This window comes from Poecilia mexicana, unplaced genomic scaffold (genome assembly GCF_051168715.1).
Source record: "Poecilia mexicana isolate PSO_F unplaced genomic scaffold, ASM5116871v1 scaffold_18, whole genome shotgun sequence".
Classification (NCBI taxonomy): domain Eukaryota; kingdom Metazoa; phylum Chordata; class Actinopteri; order Cyprinodontiformes; family Poeciliidae; genus Poecilia; species Poecilia mexicana.
Genome location: NW_028263387.1, coordinates 3,624,016 through 3,640,580, shown reverse-complemented (window position 1 = coordinate 3,640,580; position 16,565 = coordinate 3,624,016). Strand labels below are relative to the sequence as shown.

At 36.8% G+C, this 16,565-nt stretch overlaps 1 protein-coding gene across 1 annotated transcript; it reads right to left on the bottom strand.

Annotated features, from left to right (window-relative positions):
- Positions 1-991: 991 nt before the first annotated feature.
- On the bottom strand, positions 992-15,052 carry LOC106920523 (uncharacterized). The gene is made up of 10 exons (XM_014991571.2): positions 14,672-15,052; positions 9,913-10,061; positions 8,775-8,937; positions 8,574-8,673; positions 7,761-7,918; positions 7,526-7,656; positions 6,746-6,890; positions 4,701-4,800; positions 3,145-3,214; positions 992-3,035 (listed from the first exon to the last, which is right to left on the bottom strand). Exons 1-10 carry the CDS (start codon positions 14,739-14,741, stop codon positions 2,949-2,951), a joined length of 1,173 nt encoding a protein of 390 aa, XP_014847057.2. The 5' UTR covers positions 14,742-15,052; the 3' UTR covers positions 992-2,948.
- Positions 15,053-16,565: the final 1,513 nt, after the last annotated feature.

Here is a 16,565-nt window from a genome sequence, read left to right as displayed (position 1 = left end):
ATTTAGTTTGGATCTTTGTTTATTATTGTTTGAAAGGTAGCTATGCTAGTCCTTTGTCTTTAGTTTCTTAGGTTAGTCTTGTGTTCTTTTCTTTGTGTGTTTGGATTTATTTCTCTTTGATTTATTTCTCTTCAATAACCGTTAGTCTTGGCCCCTTGGTTTCTAGTTTGTTTGTAGTTCAACATCCTTTGTGTTATTCACCTCCCGTCAGTCTGCCGGTTTGCATTCTTCCACAGCTGTAGTAGTGATTGTTCCTCAGTATAAAACCTCACTAAACTAAAGCAGAGTTCAGTTCAGTGAACTTTTCTCTCGTATATATAAAACAATTTACCATTTTAAACATAGATATTATTTTAAAGACATCCACACCAGAGTCTGATATTGTTTGACCTTATCCGACATGTTATCTTGAATGTAAAGATTTGTGAAACAGCTTCAAGCTATTATAGCTATTATTTACAGTTTAAAAGCTTATTAACTAAAATAATTATTTGTAATAAAACCCAAAATGACAAAATGTGTCACTCCAACATGTGCATAGCAAAAATTGTGGGTCCAGAACAGGTCTACTTTGTTGCCATGGCAATACCAGGATCATTTGAAGTGTTTGTTGTTCCGTTTTATCTGAATTCTAACAATAATACTATTTGACTTATTAATTATAGATATATTTAGAGGAGAGCTAAAGCTAAAACAAGGAGCACTGAACTAAAAAAGCAACACAAAGAAAACTTGAAATGGTACCATCTGCTGCAGGATTGTAAGATGTATGTAAATCCACCAACAAAAACAAACATTTGCATTTTTTCCCATCCATTTACTTTTTCTGTTAGTCTAACCCAGACCAACAGAGATACTACAACTCATAAAGAAGAAGCAAGAGAATAGGCCAATTCATTTTAGGAAACAAAGAGTTCTAGCAGACGGTGGTGAGACATGGATTTCTGTGCACTCAAGGTTAAAGTAACAAAGCAGCAACAACAACAGTTGATAAATTGAACAAAGCTTTACATCAGTTTAATATTTTCTCAAATATTTACAGTATTTCATCCCTGTTCTCCTTTCAGAAAGTTCAAAATCTGATTACACAGTGTGGAATACATCCTTAAACTGCAGTTAAGATTTACAATAAACTGCTTATAACAATGAAAACCTTATTTCTATATAAAGCATACCAGAAAATTGGCTAACTCAGAGTCGGAGTTAGTGGGGGTTAATGAATATCCGGACACATGCCTACAGTGGTTCAAAAAGAGGAAATCAAGTTGCCATGAGCTTCTCTTTTATATAGCATTTCATCAAAGAGAAGTAATGCCAACTCATGAGCTACCTTCAGACATTCAGCCCAAGCACATAGAATTGTGCCACTTAGCAGCAAACCTGTACAAGCAGTAGATTGTTTACTTCCTACTACTCAGGTCATCACTAGCTGTCTTTAGCTTAGCTGCTAACCTGCCATTTAAACCCATTTCCTATGAAGTACAAAAGCCATGAAACACCACAACTAGCCCTCTTCTTCTCCTGAGTTGGAGGTCATGATTACAAAGTTTTCTTTCTCTCCGTACATTACCCCGTTCGGCTACTGGACAGCCTTTTTTAAACGTTAGTTCCCACAGATTGCATTTCCTTATACTGTCTGTGATGCCCTTTATCAGCAACACATCTGCACTGCCATGGAGAGGAATGACAGGAGGACAGGAGTGTGGCAACGACTAAAGCCACTCCTTTCTTCTGAAGAACCAAACTTTCCAGTTTAGTCTTAAAGTGGTAATGCATAATCCTTCAGTTATCTCTATTGTTTTCTTAAGTCTTATTAGGCACAGTCTCAGTAAAAAAAAAAAAAAAGAAAGAAAAAAATATTTTTGCCATGTAGCAACTCTTGAGGCAGGCATGAAAAAAAGTTCTATTATCCTTCTCCACCCAGGTTTTATCCAAGAAACTTTGGCTAAAATTAGTTTTATGAGGTGATAAATCCACAGTTCTTTAACTGTGGGAAATATGTAAACAGAAGTTCAAGGTTGGTACAAGTGACAATTTACAGTAATCTGCGAAAACAAGGTAGAGATTATGGTACAGTTTGGCCTGGATGCAGCTAATGGAATTATGAGGGTTAAAGGTTATGGGTGGTACCACCTGAAGGGACTTCAGCATAACTCCTTATAAACATAAGACAGAAAGAGACTCAACAGAACATTGTCCGTCACAAACCCATTTCACGCTACAGTTTGGCTGCAAAGATCACCCCCTGTTTTAAGCTGCCTCAGTCACTCCACCATCAGAAAGTTGACCAGACTGTGTTGACGAGACAGCCATCGCAGAAGGATTGGTTAGAGCATAGCTCTGCTTGTGGCGCGTCAGCTGAACATCTTCAGACTCCATTCCATCGACGCAAGCAGAAGTAGAATCAGGCCTGACTCGGAACCATTGAGTTCAAGAGCCCACAGAGTAGCTTCCACTCAGGACTCGAGTATAAGAACCTTTTACAAAAATATAATATGGGTTCATCTTGTGAGTGTACACAACAAAATGCAGGAAACCTGAGAAAAGGATTCTGAAGAATCTTGATCAGACTGCTAGCTGTCAGCGTTGAGACTTGTTAAAGAACAACAATGAACTTCCAAAGTAATTGGCATATTCCACAGTTTTTGCTTTTCATGCAGTAATTTTGAGATTTCAATAAAACGCTGCATGCTTCCCATTTTATAGGTCAAAATTTATAGTGCCGAAGCGCCATGTTCAGAGGTTTCCACTGACATTTAGTAGTGGCAGTTCTCTCCTGGCTGTTAGCACAGGTTAGCTCCCCCTCGCAGCAAATCCAGAGGATGAAACAGTGTTTCTGTGAGTCAGCACGGCCAAGCCTCTTGACCAAACGTTTAGCTTCTTTTGTAGGTTCACCCAGAGTTCAAGTCCAGCTGCCAGGCAGATATTTGACTGTTAATAACAACAGGTCAGCATTTCTCCTTTTCAGGTACAAGTGGAGTGCAAGTGTCTGTGTGCTCCCTTGGGTCCTGCGCACACTGGTTCTCCTGGGAAATCTGAAAATTGAGAAGAGCGTCAAAACCTTTGTGAAAACTGAGAAAAACTGAGGTAAGCATTCAAATTTTTACACTTTTCTCATATATATATATAAATCACCTTATTTACCTGTTTTAGGTTCAAGATCTCCTTTATTACAGAGGGGTCTAGTCGGGTGCAGCCGAAGATTTTCTCATGTCTGCAAAAAGGGAAGCAAATAAACAGAACAACATAAGAGTGAAAAGGGATTCATGTTACGACTCATCATGCCTAATAGAGAGGTTCCAATAATACTTGCAACTGCACAGGTCACACTCATGTGACCTGCATTTACACATCATGTTTACATTCCTTGCAAATGTACTCAGTAACATTTCGTCATTTGGTTGAGCTAAAACAACAAACTTCGATGTGCTTTTTGCAAAACGTTTGGGGCATGTTCGTGCCAGTGCTGAATACCTTTGGAGTGAAGCTTTTGTCTTTCTTTTTTTCCAAATACCATCTGTGAACATTCATTTCTAAGTCTTGTCACAGACGAGACTTGGACTGTTCCATTCTAACATGTTTTTATGCGACATAAAGGCTGCAGCTCTGGTTCTGCATTTATGATCATCGCACTGGAAGCTGGTTCTCTCCTTTAACATGCTTCTATACTGTATTTAGCTTCATCCACTCTCACCAACTTCCTTTTCCCCACCACCATCTTGCTTCACCGTGGTTTCAAGGTTGTAGTTTTCTCCACAAATAGCATTTTGCATGCAGACCAAAATGTTCAAATGTAGTCCAATAGAATATATTCTTTTACATACTTTCAGTTTGCCTTACATTGCTTGTGGGAGACTGTAGAGGAGACTTGTTGGGGCTTGCCTTCAAAGATTAAACAAATATGTGTGGAATGCAAAACAAATCTTCTCCATAGATTTTTCCTAACCCTAACCAACTGAGGTTCACATCGTAAACCTCAGTTGGTTTACGGTGTGGAGGGCCGTGGTGTTGGTAGATTTGCAGTCGTGCCACACCCTTTCTATTTTCAGCTGATTTAGTTGAGTTTATAACCTAAACCTGTTTCAAGCCTTTCCACAACTTTATCCACCACCATGTCTGCTCGGTTTTCATCATGCTGTTTTGTCACTGACAGAAATGCAGTTTCAGTTTTTAGCTTTAAAAATTATCTCATATTTTCTTCCCCTGCACTATTTGAGTTGGTTTATCACTTAAAATCCCAATGAAATACATTCAGGTATGTGTTTTCAATGTGATAAAAAGTGAAAAAGTTCCAAGTGGCATGAATATGGCTCACTGGTAAATTGCCTCTGAACTTCAAAATGTCTCCCGTTTCATGTTGTTTTTGTTGATTAAGAATGTAATTTACATGCCTGACAGATATGCAAAATGTCTGACCCTCTTGTGATTTGTCAAAAGAATTTTGTGGGTTACTATGTAGTCATTGCCTAATATTTTGGCAGTTCTCCAGAAATGTGCAGCGACGACAACTTTATCTGGTTCATGTTTCCTTTTTCTCTTCTTCACTAGGAATCAAGAAATTCCTATAAATGCACCGCATGTGTTTTTGGTTTTTGTGACAAACGGACTCTGAATTCTTTCACTTTAAACATGTTTTTAAACGTGTAATTATCCCCTAATCCCCCCACACCATCTCCTCTTTTCTCCTCACACACACGTACTTCTTGAAGCAGTAGATGGATAAGATGACACAGAAGCAAACGATGATCGGGATGATGATGGCCACCACATTTGCCGAACTGATGCAAGAGCTTGTGGTACCTTGAAGAGAAAGAAAGCAGTCTCTTTAGTTGTTGAATACAATTTTTAGCCTTTTGCTCTGAAAACTCTGAAGAGGCTTCTGCTCATCTCTGCTCCAAATATACAAAAGACTTCAAGGACTTACTACAGAACAGAAACAGAAAGGAGAAAGGAAGTAAGTAGTGGCATGCCAGTAGTGACTGCTAGTTCTCAGAAAACCCGAGTACACTGTAATGTAATCTTAGTTTTTCACAGAACTGTAAGTGCATTCTGTCCCACTTCTTTACAGTACTTCTTCAGTTTCTGTACATTTGCTTATGTAATATGTTTTGTTGAAGCATAATCAGGATGAGGTTGGAGTCATTGCGCCATGCTCCACCGCTGTCCCGGTTCAGTTGGAATGAGGTATTTGTGCTGACATGCAGTTCCTTTTTCACCAAATGTGCTTTTAATTGTGGCCAGACATGCTAATTTTCACATCAGCTGAAAATCTCAATGTTTCTCAACTTTTTTGTGGGTTGGGGACATTACAAGCACTATATTTTCTGGGATGATCTCTACTGATATTATAGCATTTGTTTTTTTTAGTATAATGATGCATCCAAATTATTTGGAAACTGTTTTAAGAATGTAGTAGAAGGACGTCACATCACCATGAGGTTGTTGAAGAAGTAATTAAATCTTCTTAATGGCAGAAAGCTACCAAGCTGCTCTGAAGTGTACCAACCATTTTAGCTGGCAAGTTTCAATCACTCCAGAGGTGTGTTTACTTTTTCACCAAGCTCACAGTGATGTGAAACATTTCTAACACAAGCAAAAAGACAGTTAGCAATGACAGATTCACATAACCTCACTCCAAAAAAAAAAAAAATAAATAAAAAAAAGTGTGAATCTTTTTTTCTAGGCAATCTCACATATCCTGAAAACAGCTACTGCAAAACTACAGCTGGCAAGCTAAGAGAATCTGTAGGAAACCCAAACTTGGAACTTACATTCAAATTAAAAATGTGTTTCAAACTGAGATATCTGTAAATTTCAACAAGAAAAGAAGACAAAGGTGTCTATGTGCTCAGGTAAGAACAGGTACGCTGCCTCTGGCGATTGAAGTGGGAAGATTCAAAGGGGTGCCAGAAGAAAAGACGTTTATGAAAGTTTTGTGGTTGAGGATTAGTATAATTTTATCTTACACTGCTCTCTGCATTATGATTTGAGAAATAATTTATCTATCAATTATCTGTTATATATGATAATTGTTTATTCTGAGACTTTATCTAATTATCTTATCTGTTTTAGCTGTCTGAAGCCAAACCTCTGTGTTAGCAACATTCTTTGAACCAGTGCAGCAACAAAGACAGAAAGTTTCGTGTCCTCAGTACGTCCCTTTGATATGGAATTTAATATTTTGCAAATGTTTTATACTGTTTGGGGACCTTGTTCTATGACTTTCTTGACTTCCTTTTAGATGTATACGACAGAGTGTCTTTTTAGTCTATATACGCTGGGAACCATACATCAAATCAAACTATTAAATTTACGAGCAGCTTATTCTATATTTTTTGCTTAAGAATGTATGTATCAGCATCAAAAGACCAATAAATGTTAAACATTATACTTTATAAATATCTCTGTAGCACTATTATTAATACTTTAGCCTTTTTTGCTTCAAGTCTTCCTTAGCTCTAATCTTCATTTCAAATGTGCTATGAGATATGACACACAGGATGTCATGGTCCAAAGACACGATACATTGATCATATTCCAATTTGCATTATCTGTTCATGATATGGAACGCACGTCAGGCAACCATGTTGCAGCACTTTCATCAGACATGTGTGTGACAATGGAGAAGAGACTCCGTTCTTTCTGCTAAAGCTAAAAAAATATGACGATCAAGAGTGAGAAATCATCAGTGTCTAACCTAAAATTATGTTAAAACAGAAAGATGTAAATAAAACTGGATATTTACCATGAAGTATAACTTCACTGGTGTCACTGGATACGTCCTCGTTGAACTTGTTAGTGCTGATGTTGTACTGAAACTCGTACCTACAGCATTTGTTGTAGGGAATGCTCACAGTTCGACGTTGACTGAACTCATAGCACCGAGGAGGCTGAAAGAAAGGGTTATCATTAGCTTACTTTTATAACTCAAAAGTTAAAGTGTAAAAAAACATGATTTTCAAACTGTCGCAAAGGAAAAATAATTTCTGCTCAAATGTCCCATATTTCTGTTGTCTTTTCTTGTCAAAAAGTGAACTAGCTTTTGTGTAATTTTGTTAGTGAGGAAACAGGAACAGCATTTTACCAAAACAGTGAAATTAAACAGGAGCCTTTTCTCATTTGGAAACAGAAGTGAAACTAAACATTATTTTTTTATTTTTTTTCTTAAGTAGCTTAAAGACCTAGAAAAAAACTGGCTTGCATCAGATGTGCAGCTTCAACATATCTTTGCAGGATGGTTCTTTCGTTTTTTTTTGCTTCGCATATGAAAAATATTTACATTCCTGGGGCTTTGACATGTTTATCACATTATAACCACAAATTTCAATTTATTGTATTAGCATTTTGAAACGGATCAAAATAAAAGTAAGGCTTACTCGTGAAAAACATTGAAAACAAATATCAGGAAGGCCCTCTCTTGTCATGATTTCACTCCCCCGCCCAAAACGGAACCACGACCCACATCTTCAGAACCTCCGTTGCGTCATAAACTCCTGAATATTTTGATGTTGACATGAAAACTTACTTTGTTGTTTCCACATTCTTTGTACCAGACGCAAAATCGCCACGCACCGTCCGGTCCAACAGCTGGTTTTCTCCATGTCAGCTGGAGATACTTTTCTGTCTCAATGATGCTCATTTTCGGCACATATATTTCTAAAAATAAATAAATAAATAGTAAAACTCCTTCATCAGATTGGCCAAAATGCAGTACAAAAAAATAAATCAAACATAGAAGTGAGTCACCAAAGACTACCAACCCATCTTAGGTTCAAAGGTGTTCATTCTTGTCTCATTCTCCACAAGCACAAAGATATCTCGACGCTTCTCTAGTTTCAGGGAACAGCTGTTCCCTTCCATCTTGAAAGCCTCACACACCTTCAGACTCTGTATGTCTTTCTTCTCTTTTCCACGGGACCTGAAATGATAAAAAGGTGCAGATGATGTCACACACCTGCAGGTTAAGATGCAAGTTCCCTTTCAGCCACTAGAGGGAGACGTAGTCTGTGAAACGAGTCTGAGTGGCGACTCATTCTCTTCAAACAGCTCTTTACACCTCACTGCAAAAGCAATAAAATCTTGAATATATTTTGCTTAGTTTCTAGTGGAAGTACACATAAAAAAACAAAAACTAACTTACAAATCAGCTTGTTTTAAGTAAATAGTTTCTCAACATTAATTTTAAAAAATGTACAAGTTCCACTGGCAGCTTATTTTACATGTAGAAATTCATTTTTCCCATGTTTTAAGTGAAATAATTTGCCAGTGGAACTAGTACTTTTTTTAATCAATATTAAGAAATAACTGACTTAACATAAGCTGCTATATGTTGTTGAAATGTTACTTGCATGTTAGAACATCGGAACTGAGACAAATTATGTTATATTTGTAGTAGAATCTAGACCAAAAATGCTTGGTTAGATTTTGTGATTTTGCAGTGTGCTCACAAAGGTTACTGTGAACACATTCTGGGTCAACACAGTGGAACATGAGTAATTATTAACCAGCACTGTGGACATTCTTTTATTCTGTTGTTACACCTTTTAAGAGTGTTTAAACAAACCGATTCCCACCTATAGTACACCTTCAGATCCTCCGATGGATCAACTGGAGTCCAGAAACACTTGGAGCCGTTGGACAGGTAAAAACATCTGAAGTCCTTCACCAACTCAGCTGCACAGGATAAACAGTAAAGTATTGTTACAGTCTGTACATCTGCCTGTGAAGCTCAACTGTGGATTATTATTATTACTTGACAGTTTTTTCATCCTCACCATATGATTTTGGTGCCTTAATATTCACTTTTACAGGGTCACTTTCATTCCAGCCGTTACAGTCTTTTAAGGGTTTGGAGGAAATGCTCAGCTCCAGAATGTTGGCGGTGAAATCTTTACTTAAATAGTAGTAAGTGAAATTGGTGTGTTTCACATGAGCAACCTGAAAGACAGCAACAGAGAGTATTAGCTCCAGTTATTATTCCATAAAATTCCAGGTTAAATCTGGAGGTTTTCAGATAGCAGCAGAATGTCTTCAGTCAGAGAAAAAAGAACTGACTGCATAGAGAATCACAATGCCTAGTCCAATTCTGACTTGATTCAAAATGTTCAAAAATGGATTTTAAAATACATTACATTGCAATTTGCGAGTTTACTTCATATCGTATATATTGCTCAGCCACGGCATATATTTCAAACAATTCTTTGAATTTTTTTTTATTCATGAAAAAACCTGGCAGCTAATTGAACTTACTAATGGTAATTTAAAGTACAGAATCTTATGCACACTAATCTATTTTTACATATAAAATGGTGGAATTTGATACAGTATGAAACATCCAGAGTCAACATAAACAAAGATGATGAAAGTCAGGCTTGGTTAACCACAATTAAACACTTGTAGTCGCTTTATGTGGGCATCTTTTCACCTTTCGCTTTTTAACCACAACTTCACAATACTCAACATTTTTATTCAAACAATTTTTGCTTGGGAGACAACCTCTGTCTATCTGCAAACTTATAGCTTAGTTGTCCAGTGTCATCTACACCTATGTAAACAAGGAGGAGTAAGAAGTTAAGGCTTTTTTTATACACTAAATCCTGGTAAATCTTGCATTGGAAATTCATCTAATCCAGCATTGTTCTTGTGAAATAAATACAACCTGGCTTGTATAACTCAGATAAGCTTGTGGGCTTCATGTTAAGGGTTTAAAAGTCTAAGTCAATTCAGCTCTGTTTTTCTGTATCGGATCAATAACAGCCGGTGCTAAACCTCAGATATGTGTATCAGAATCAAAAGTGAAAAAGGGGATCGGTGCATACATAGTTTTTACATGGGGAATGTGAAGAGAATGTAGGTCATCATTATCATAATCACACCAAGCAACCCCCACCCCCCAAATGTAGCCATTCTTACGTCCTCCTGCTTATCGGTCCATCGTATCTCAAATTCAACTTTACAGCTCTCTGGCAGATCCTTGGGCTTCGGCCAAATCCATTTCACTTCCACAACAAATCTATCCGCCCAGTGAGGAGTACAGTTTTGGGGGGCAGGAAGACGGTGATCTGTAGGAGGGAAGAAAGATGACAGTCAGACACGCAGCATAAAGATGCTGCATATAGATACAGCACCAATACATCTGACTCAAACACCCTCTGGTCACTGAGAATGAAAGGAAATATCAAAGTGTTAAGTGGATTTGGTTTAGCCTGGTTAATGCGGCTAAGCCACATTGTTAGCAAGACAAGTATGACAGTAGCTTGCATTAAGTTGTAGACTTTGGAAATAAACAAAATAAACAACTCCCATTTAGCAGGAAGAAACCAGCTGGGAGTTTGAGAAGACAGTGGAGAAACAAACAGAAAACGACAACAAGAAAACCCAGAAGTACTGAAACAGGAGTACTTTCTATGTTACAGAAATAGCAATGCTCAGTAGCTCTGCTAATGGCTCCATCACTGCACCAAGAACCGTTCTGGAGACCAATGAATCCCAATGAACATCATGAAAATATCACCAAAAACTACCAAGAGAGGAAGCTAAAGCTTGGCCATCACTGGACCTCCAACCAGGACGATGATCCCAAATTCTCCTCAATGTCCACCAAGTCTTCCAGGAGACGTTCTAGAAACCAGAGTATCCGTCACAGGGGGCAGTAAAGTTGAAAAAAGGGCAGCTGCAGCTGCGAACCCAAGAATGTTAATGAACCGGAAGCCTTTGCCCAGGAGGACAGCTCGGATTCTTCAGCAATGCTGCCAGAAGCCGGTTTCTGGTTATGAAGCCCCTCTACAGCAGGTCCAGACAGCTACAGGCTGCTACATTTAGAGAAACCACCTGCAGTAGGAGTTATGTTGACTTAAATGAACTGTTTTAATAGGTACTACTTTATATATTTTGCAATTAAGCCTAATTTGATCTGGGGGTTGATTCATTTCAGATTTATGTTCTGTTATTAATAAGCTTACACACTGAGTCAATTTAGATTTGTAAGAGCAAGAAACAGCAACTCTCTGCAATAATCTTAGCATTTTGCAAATAATTTCAGTTTATTTAATTTATTCTAACAGTGTGGACTGGTACTGCTATTAGGTGTAAGATTTTACAAAATTTACTCTCTCAAAATCAAATGTAATGTCTGACTAGTCCTATGATTTAAAGACATTTTAATGAGAAGTAAGAGAAAGTTTTCTCCCCCACCCCAACTTGTTGCTTTGCAATGCTTGTCAGTTGGCTACAACAGAAAACAATTAGAACAGGTATAAATAAAAAACATAAATCTATAATCTATATTAAATTCCAAACCAAAATAAATTTATTTTGATGGTAATAATGGTAATTAATGGTAATTTTTGTTTTGGCTGCAACTCCCTCCCCCCCATTATATTTTGTTGTTTATTTGTTTTGAATAAAAGCAATTAGATAATTTTATGCATTTTTTTTATTTTAAAGCAATATTTACAGATTTAGGTATTTCTCTTTTTTTTCTTAATTAAAGCCTTTAGCAACATTTTAGCTATGATAACTATGGGGCGTCAAACTCTCTAAGTGTTGTAAGGGCCAATCATTATCAAAAAATTCCCGTATATTTTACAGCAAAAGATGCTGTGGTCAGTTTGAGCTCCGTAGGTAAGACTCTTGAAAAAGTGGAAAAACTAAATTTGCATATTTTGGTGCTTCAACATGACCCGTTACTCATTTTAACTGAGCAATTATCAGCTCTTGATTGCATTTAGCTGGGCTGTGATGTCTCTGCATCAAGTTCTGAAAGTCAAGTTTCAGAACCGGGATGATTTGGCAAAGCTAACAGGACGTGAGTTTTGTTTCTGTGAAGGTAAAGTGTTCCAGTCATCTAATTAGCATACTCTTCCTAATGTTCCTATGTACATCTATACTTGTAAAGAGAAAAGTTAAAACTATTTAAAGAAGAAAAACAGTCCAGGTTTTAAACATCGGACCAGAAAACTGGACAGTGAAGGTAGGCCTGTGTTAATATTTATATATTCAAATAAACACGTTAAAGACCATGAGGATCTCTGGTCACCAATATCAGCGAATTGAATAAATAAAGGAATAGCACATTACCAGCTACACTGAGAGATGGTGAGATCTGATAATTAGCATCGGCTCTCTGCGGATGCCAACACGTAGCTTCTTAGGTAATATCAGTGATGCATGTTATGCTGAAATGTCCCTTATTCCCATAAAGTTTGGCCTGAATTTATGTGTATGGAAGAAGTAAAAGGTCAAGTATCCTCTGGAACGTCACATTTTCAAAAAATAATAATAAAAAGAAACTAAGTTAATTTGAGAGAGTAAAGCAAACTTATGTTTACAGACGGCACTTCCCACAACAAGAAGGTTTTAGATTTGTGTTAGAAATCAATAATATGCATTTATGACTCTGATTAGACTGTAAACTGTTTTTTCTCCTTTCTGTCAGATAATAGCAAATAGAGGAAGAAGAAAACAGAGGCCATAATGAATTAAAATGATTCCATAATGCTTATTAAAGTAACTTAAAAGAATATTGGAAAAACAAGATGTTTACAACTTTAGAAATTATTGGAGGCAATAGTTTATTATATATATATATATATATATATATATATATATATATACACACACACACACACACACACACACACACACTCAAAGCGAGTTCATCACACAGATAAAATGAAAGAATCCCACTCACTGCTACTTTCTACCCCTATTAATAAAATGAATCAAATAAAATTTTATCAAAGCACATACCCCAACAGTATGATTTTGAAGCATTACCAGAAGCAAATGGGCTGAGCGGCAAAAGTTATTGAAACATTAATTTGATAGCAGTCAAAATATTTAAGTAAAATAAAAAACAGATTGAGCTTTTGGAAATGCCTCTCTGTATAGTTGGAGGTGTTTCTTTTTGTAGTCAAAAAAAAAGGATAAGCAGATGCTTAAATGTAACAGTAATTTCTTTTCTTATATAAAATAATAAAATCATAAAATAACTGGCAAAGGATAATGGAAAAATTGGCACTTTTTCTCATATTCTGACATCTTCCACACTTTAACTTACACAAGCAAAATACAAACTTCACATCGTGACGGCATGGCTGATACACTGAACTGTTTGTTTTGTTTGTGTGTTTTTTTTTTGTTTTGTTTTTTTTACACGCGGCTCACAATGTTATAAAGACATCACTTTTAAAAAGAACATTTTTCATCATTAAATTTATCAAAAATGTAACTGTGATTATTTTTATACCCTGCTGTTTATTTACGTTGTGCCGTACGACCTGTGGTGTGTACACAGAAGCAACATAACATGGTGAATGTTTTTGCATAAGGGAGTTTCTTTTTAGCAACCAGAATGAAAATACAAAAAAATACAAACTAAAGTTAGATGTTTTAAAATACAAAGCATTACATTTATTTGCAAGGGCCTTTTTTTGTTTTCTTTAAAAAGAAAAACAACAACTGATAAGCAGCATTATAAATGTATCTTGATTTTCTTTCTGTACTTAAAAATAATGAAAATCACTGTTAAAGATAAACAAAATATTTTATGATTTTTACATTCCTCACATTTAATTCTAAACATCGCATACTGCAGGAGGCGCTGTTTGTTTTATGCGCCTCAAAAGCGTTGTCCCACATATCATGTCACCTTAAAACAAATAATCAGGATTATAAAATTGATTCATTTGTATTTTTAGCACATTATACTGTGACATAAAAGGGATACATGGGCAGTGATGCCACAGTGAAATTATAAGAAAATTAAACCACTAAAATTTCCACTCTCTGTTTTTGATCACAAAAAGGAAAAGCTGTTTTTTTAGTGTAATATTTTTGTTAATAAATCAATACATGCTTTTTTTCTTCTTCTTTTTTTTTTTTTTTTGCTGACAAAATGAACAAAATATGAAGCATTTGTTGCATTTTAGATTCCGAATTAGGTGTTATCGAATAAGGTTGTCATTCCTCGAAAAGCAGTGAAACGCTGGGAATAGGAGTCGAACCCTTTCCGATGGTTGAAAGCAGTTTCTGTGCGTTTCAGGAATGACAGCTGTCGAAAGCAGCGCAGTGAAGGACGGGGTACGCAGCATTAGTAAAGGTTCTAAAGCAAGCATGTTTTCATTTCATTTTTATTACAGCTCTGCTGAAACTACTATTACAAATTCTACCACAATAAATCGTTTTACATCCTCCTTTTGGCCGACTTTCCACAACCGCGACAGCTTCAATTCAGCCCCAAAACTTAATGGCATAACCATTTTAGTTCTACTTACTATTTATTTAAATATTTCACTCTCTAAACATGACAAAAAAAAACTGATTTTGTGGATTGAGGAAACAGCTCAGTAACTTGTTAAATAAGAACATCTTAGCAAACATCAGTGTAGAGTTATTTAAGAGCAACTCGGACACAGAGGTTAATCACACGACTAGAACTGGTAATTATATTCTGCTGTAAATGGCATTAAATGCAATTTAGATACCAAACACCACTAAATTACCCTTCAATAAATAGCTAAGGAAATGAGCGATAAAATTAACAGCAACCAAGACAGAGCAACCAACAGGTGTTGGGTTTCAGCTAAACTCCAAACTTAATTCCTCTTCCCCCGAAAAAAGAATGTGTAAAGAAGGAAGGGAAAACGGTTAGTTATTTTAAAAGTTTTACCTGCTTCGCCGTGGGGTGCCACCATGATGGCGAAGCTCAGAAAGGTGACAAATTTCAGCGTTGCGCTCATGTTTGTCCTCGAGCGTCTGAGTTGTACAGTTCTGCGCGCGACAAAAAATCACACAAGAGCTCTCGTATTCCGAGGGGACAGGAAGACGGGGGAGAAGAAAACAAATTACAAATCAGTGCCTGTGACAGGCACACAAGAGGAAGGGTGCCCGGAGGACCACTTCAGAAAAGCAGAAGAAGATAAACCAAATGGGAACAGAAATATGAGCACAGACAGTCTCGGTGGGTCAGAGGTGTCTGAAGCGACGAAGCTGAGCAGGAGCACAGAAGTAGGAGGAGGAGGAGATCAATGACAGTGAGCCCTACATAGTCTGTCAACACCGGGTTAGCTCCATAAAACTCTGCTTGACTGTAGGAGGAGAAACTACAACATTGGGAGGAGGGTAAGCGCATGCGTGTAATTTGTGGGATATCATAAACACAAGTGTCCATCCATTCCTCCAGGAAGTCGTCAGCCGCTTAATGAGTCTGTGAATCATTAAGCTGAAAATCTGTATGATAATGGATTTATGTGAAAGCAAAACACATGACGTGTAGGAGAGCAGAGAAAGGCCAGGAATATAAAAACACATTTCAACATTTATGGAATTTATTTTTGAAGCAGCAGAGTGTTGCACCAAGTTTATTTAGGAGTCAGTTCTGTTCCAGACTGATTCCAGATCATACAGTTAGAACTACGCCATAAATGACTTTCACGACAATTTACTGTAGACTGAGTCACCAGAAACAAGTAGGTCAGTGTTAGCAGAATTGAACTTATGGGCTGCGTCTTTCTGAAACTTGGCAAATCTACTTAATCAGAATTGACAGAAAGAGTAGAAGGAAGGGGGAAAACAAACAAAAAAGAGCAGGAAGGTAATATAAGGGTGAGCTCAAAAGGAAGGCCAGAACAAGAGGAAGAAATAAAAAAGAAGGATGTGGTGTAAAGAAAATGTGGGAAAAATTGCACACAAGCAAAGAAACCATGTGAGGGAAGAAAAGAGACGATGGAATGGGTAACCAAATGTCTACTCCCCTTTTTTTTTGAAAGTCACACAATCAACTCTACTGCTGAACCCAAAGGCACCCCCCCCCCCTACGAATCTAAGAAGGTATTGATTAAGCACCTTTAACAAAAATCAATAACAATTAGGGTAACCAACAAACCTCAAGTTGGAACGCTCTGGTAATTAACATTCCTACCAATTTTATGTTTATTATTATATTTATTGCTCAGAATTCATAAATGTGAACAGATTCATTTTCAAATTATTCAAATCAATTCAAAAAATACTTTATTAATCCACAAAGGGCAGTTTGTGTTGTAACTCATATCATCCAAGTTTCTTCAAAGAGTTGTTGTGGATGTTGACGGTTGTTTCTACTGAGTTGTTGTTAGCACATCTGGTGAAGCAGTCGTGGTTGATTGACAACGCTAAGCTCCTCCTCCTGGCTGTGATTGGTTGTTTTTAATCGAGAGCGGTGCAATTCTTCAATCTCTCTTCAATTTTTATGTATATAGCAATATTACACACAATAAAGTGACTAAAGAGCTTCATGGGTAAAAAAAAAAAAAAAAGTGGCAAAATAGTGAAATAAAAGAAATAGAAACAGAATGACAGAGAATTTTAAAAAAGAACAGAAATATAAGCAGCCTAATTCTCCATCTCTCCAGAATTAAAAGTCAAAGAAAATGACAGCCAAAAAAAGAAGCTTGATCTCTTTAACGCGCCAGTTTAGTCCTTAGAACAGCTAAACGTATTTGGTTTTTAGATCTCAGCAACCTACAAGGACTGTGCCAGACTATTTAATGGTTTAAAAACCAAAAGTAGAATCTTGAAAGTTA

Bases quoted from the DNA above. Each gene is read 5' to 3' on its own strand.
- LOC106920523 (XM_014991571.2), bottom strand. From the start codon at position 14,741: ATGAGCGCAACGCTGAAATTTGTCACCTTTCTGAGCTTCGCCATCATG. The intron at 8,938-9,912 runs GTAAGAATGGCT...GCTGTCTTTCAG, and splicing joins GGACCGATAAGCAGGAGGAC to GTTGCTCATGTGAAACACAC. The intron at 3,215-4,700 runs GTACGTGTGTGT...CCCTTTTTGCAG, and splicing joins TCCATCTACTGCTTCAAGAA to ACATGAGAAAATCTTCGGCT.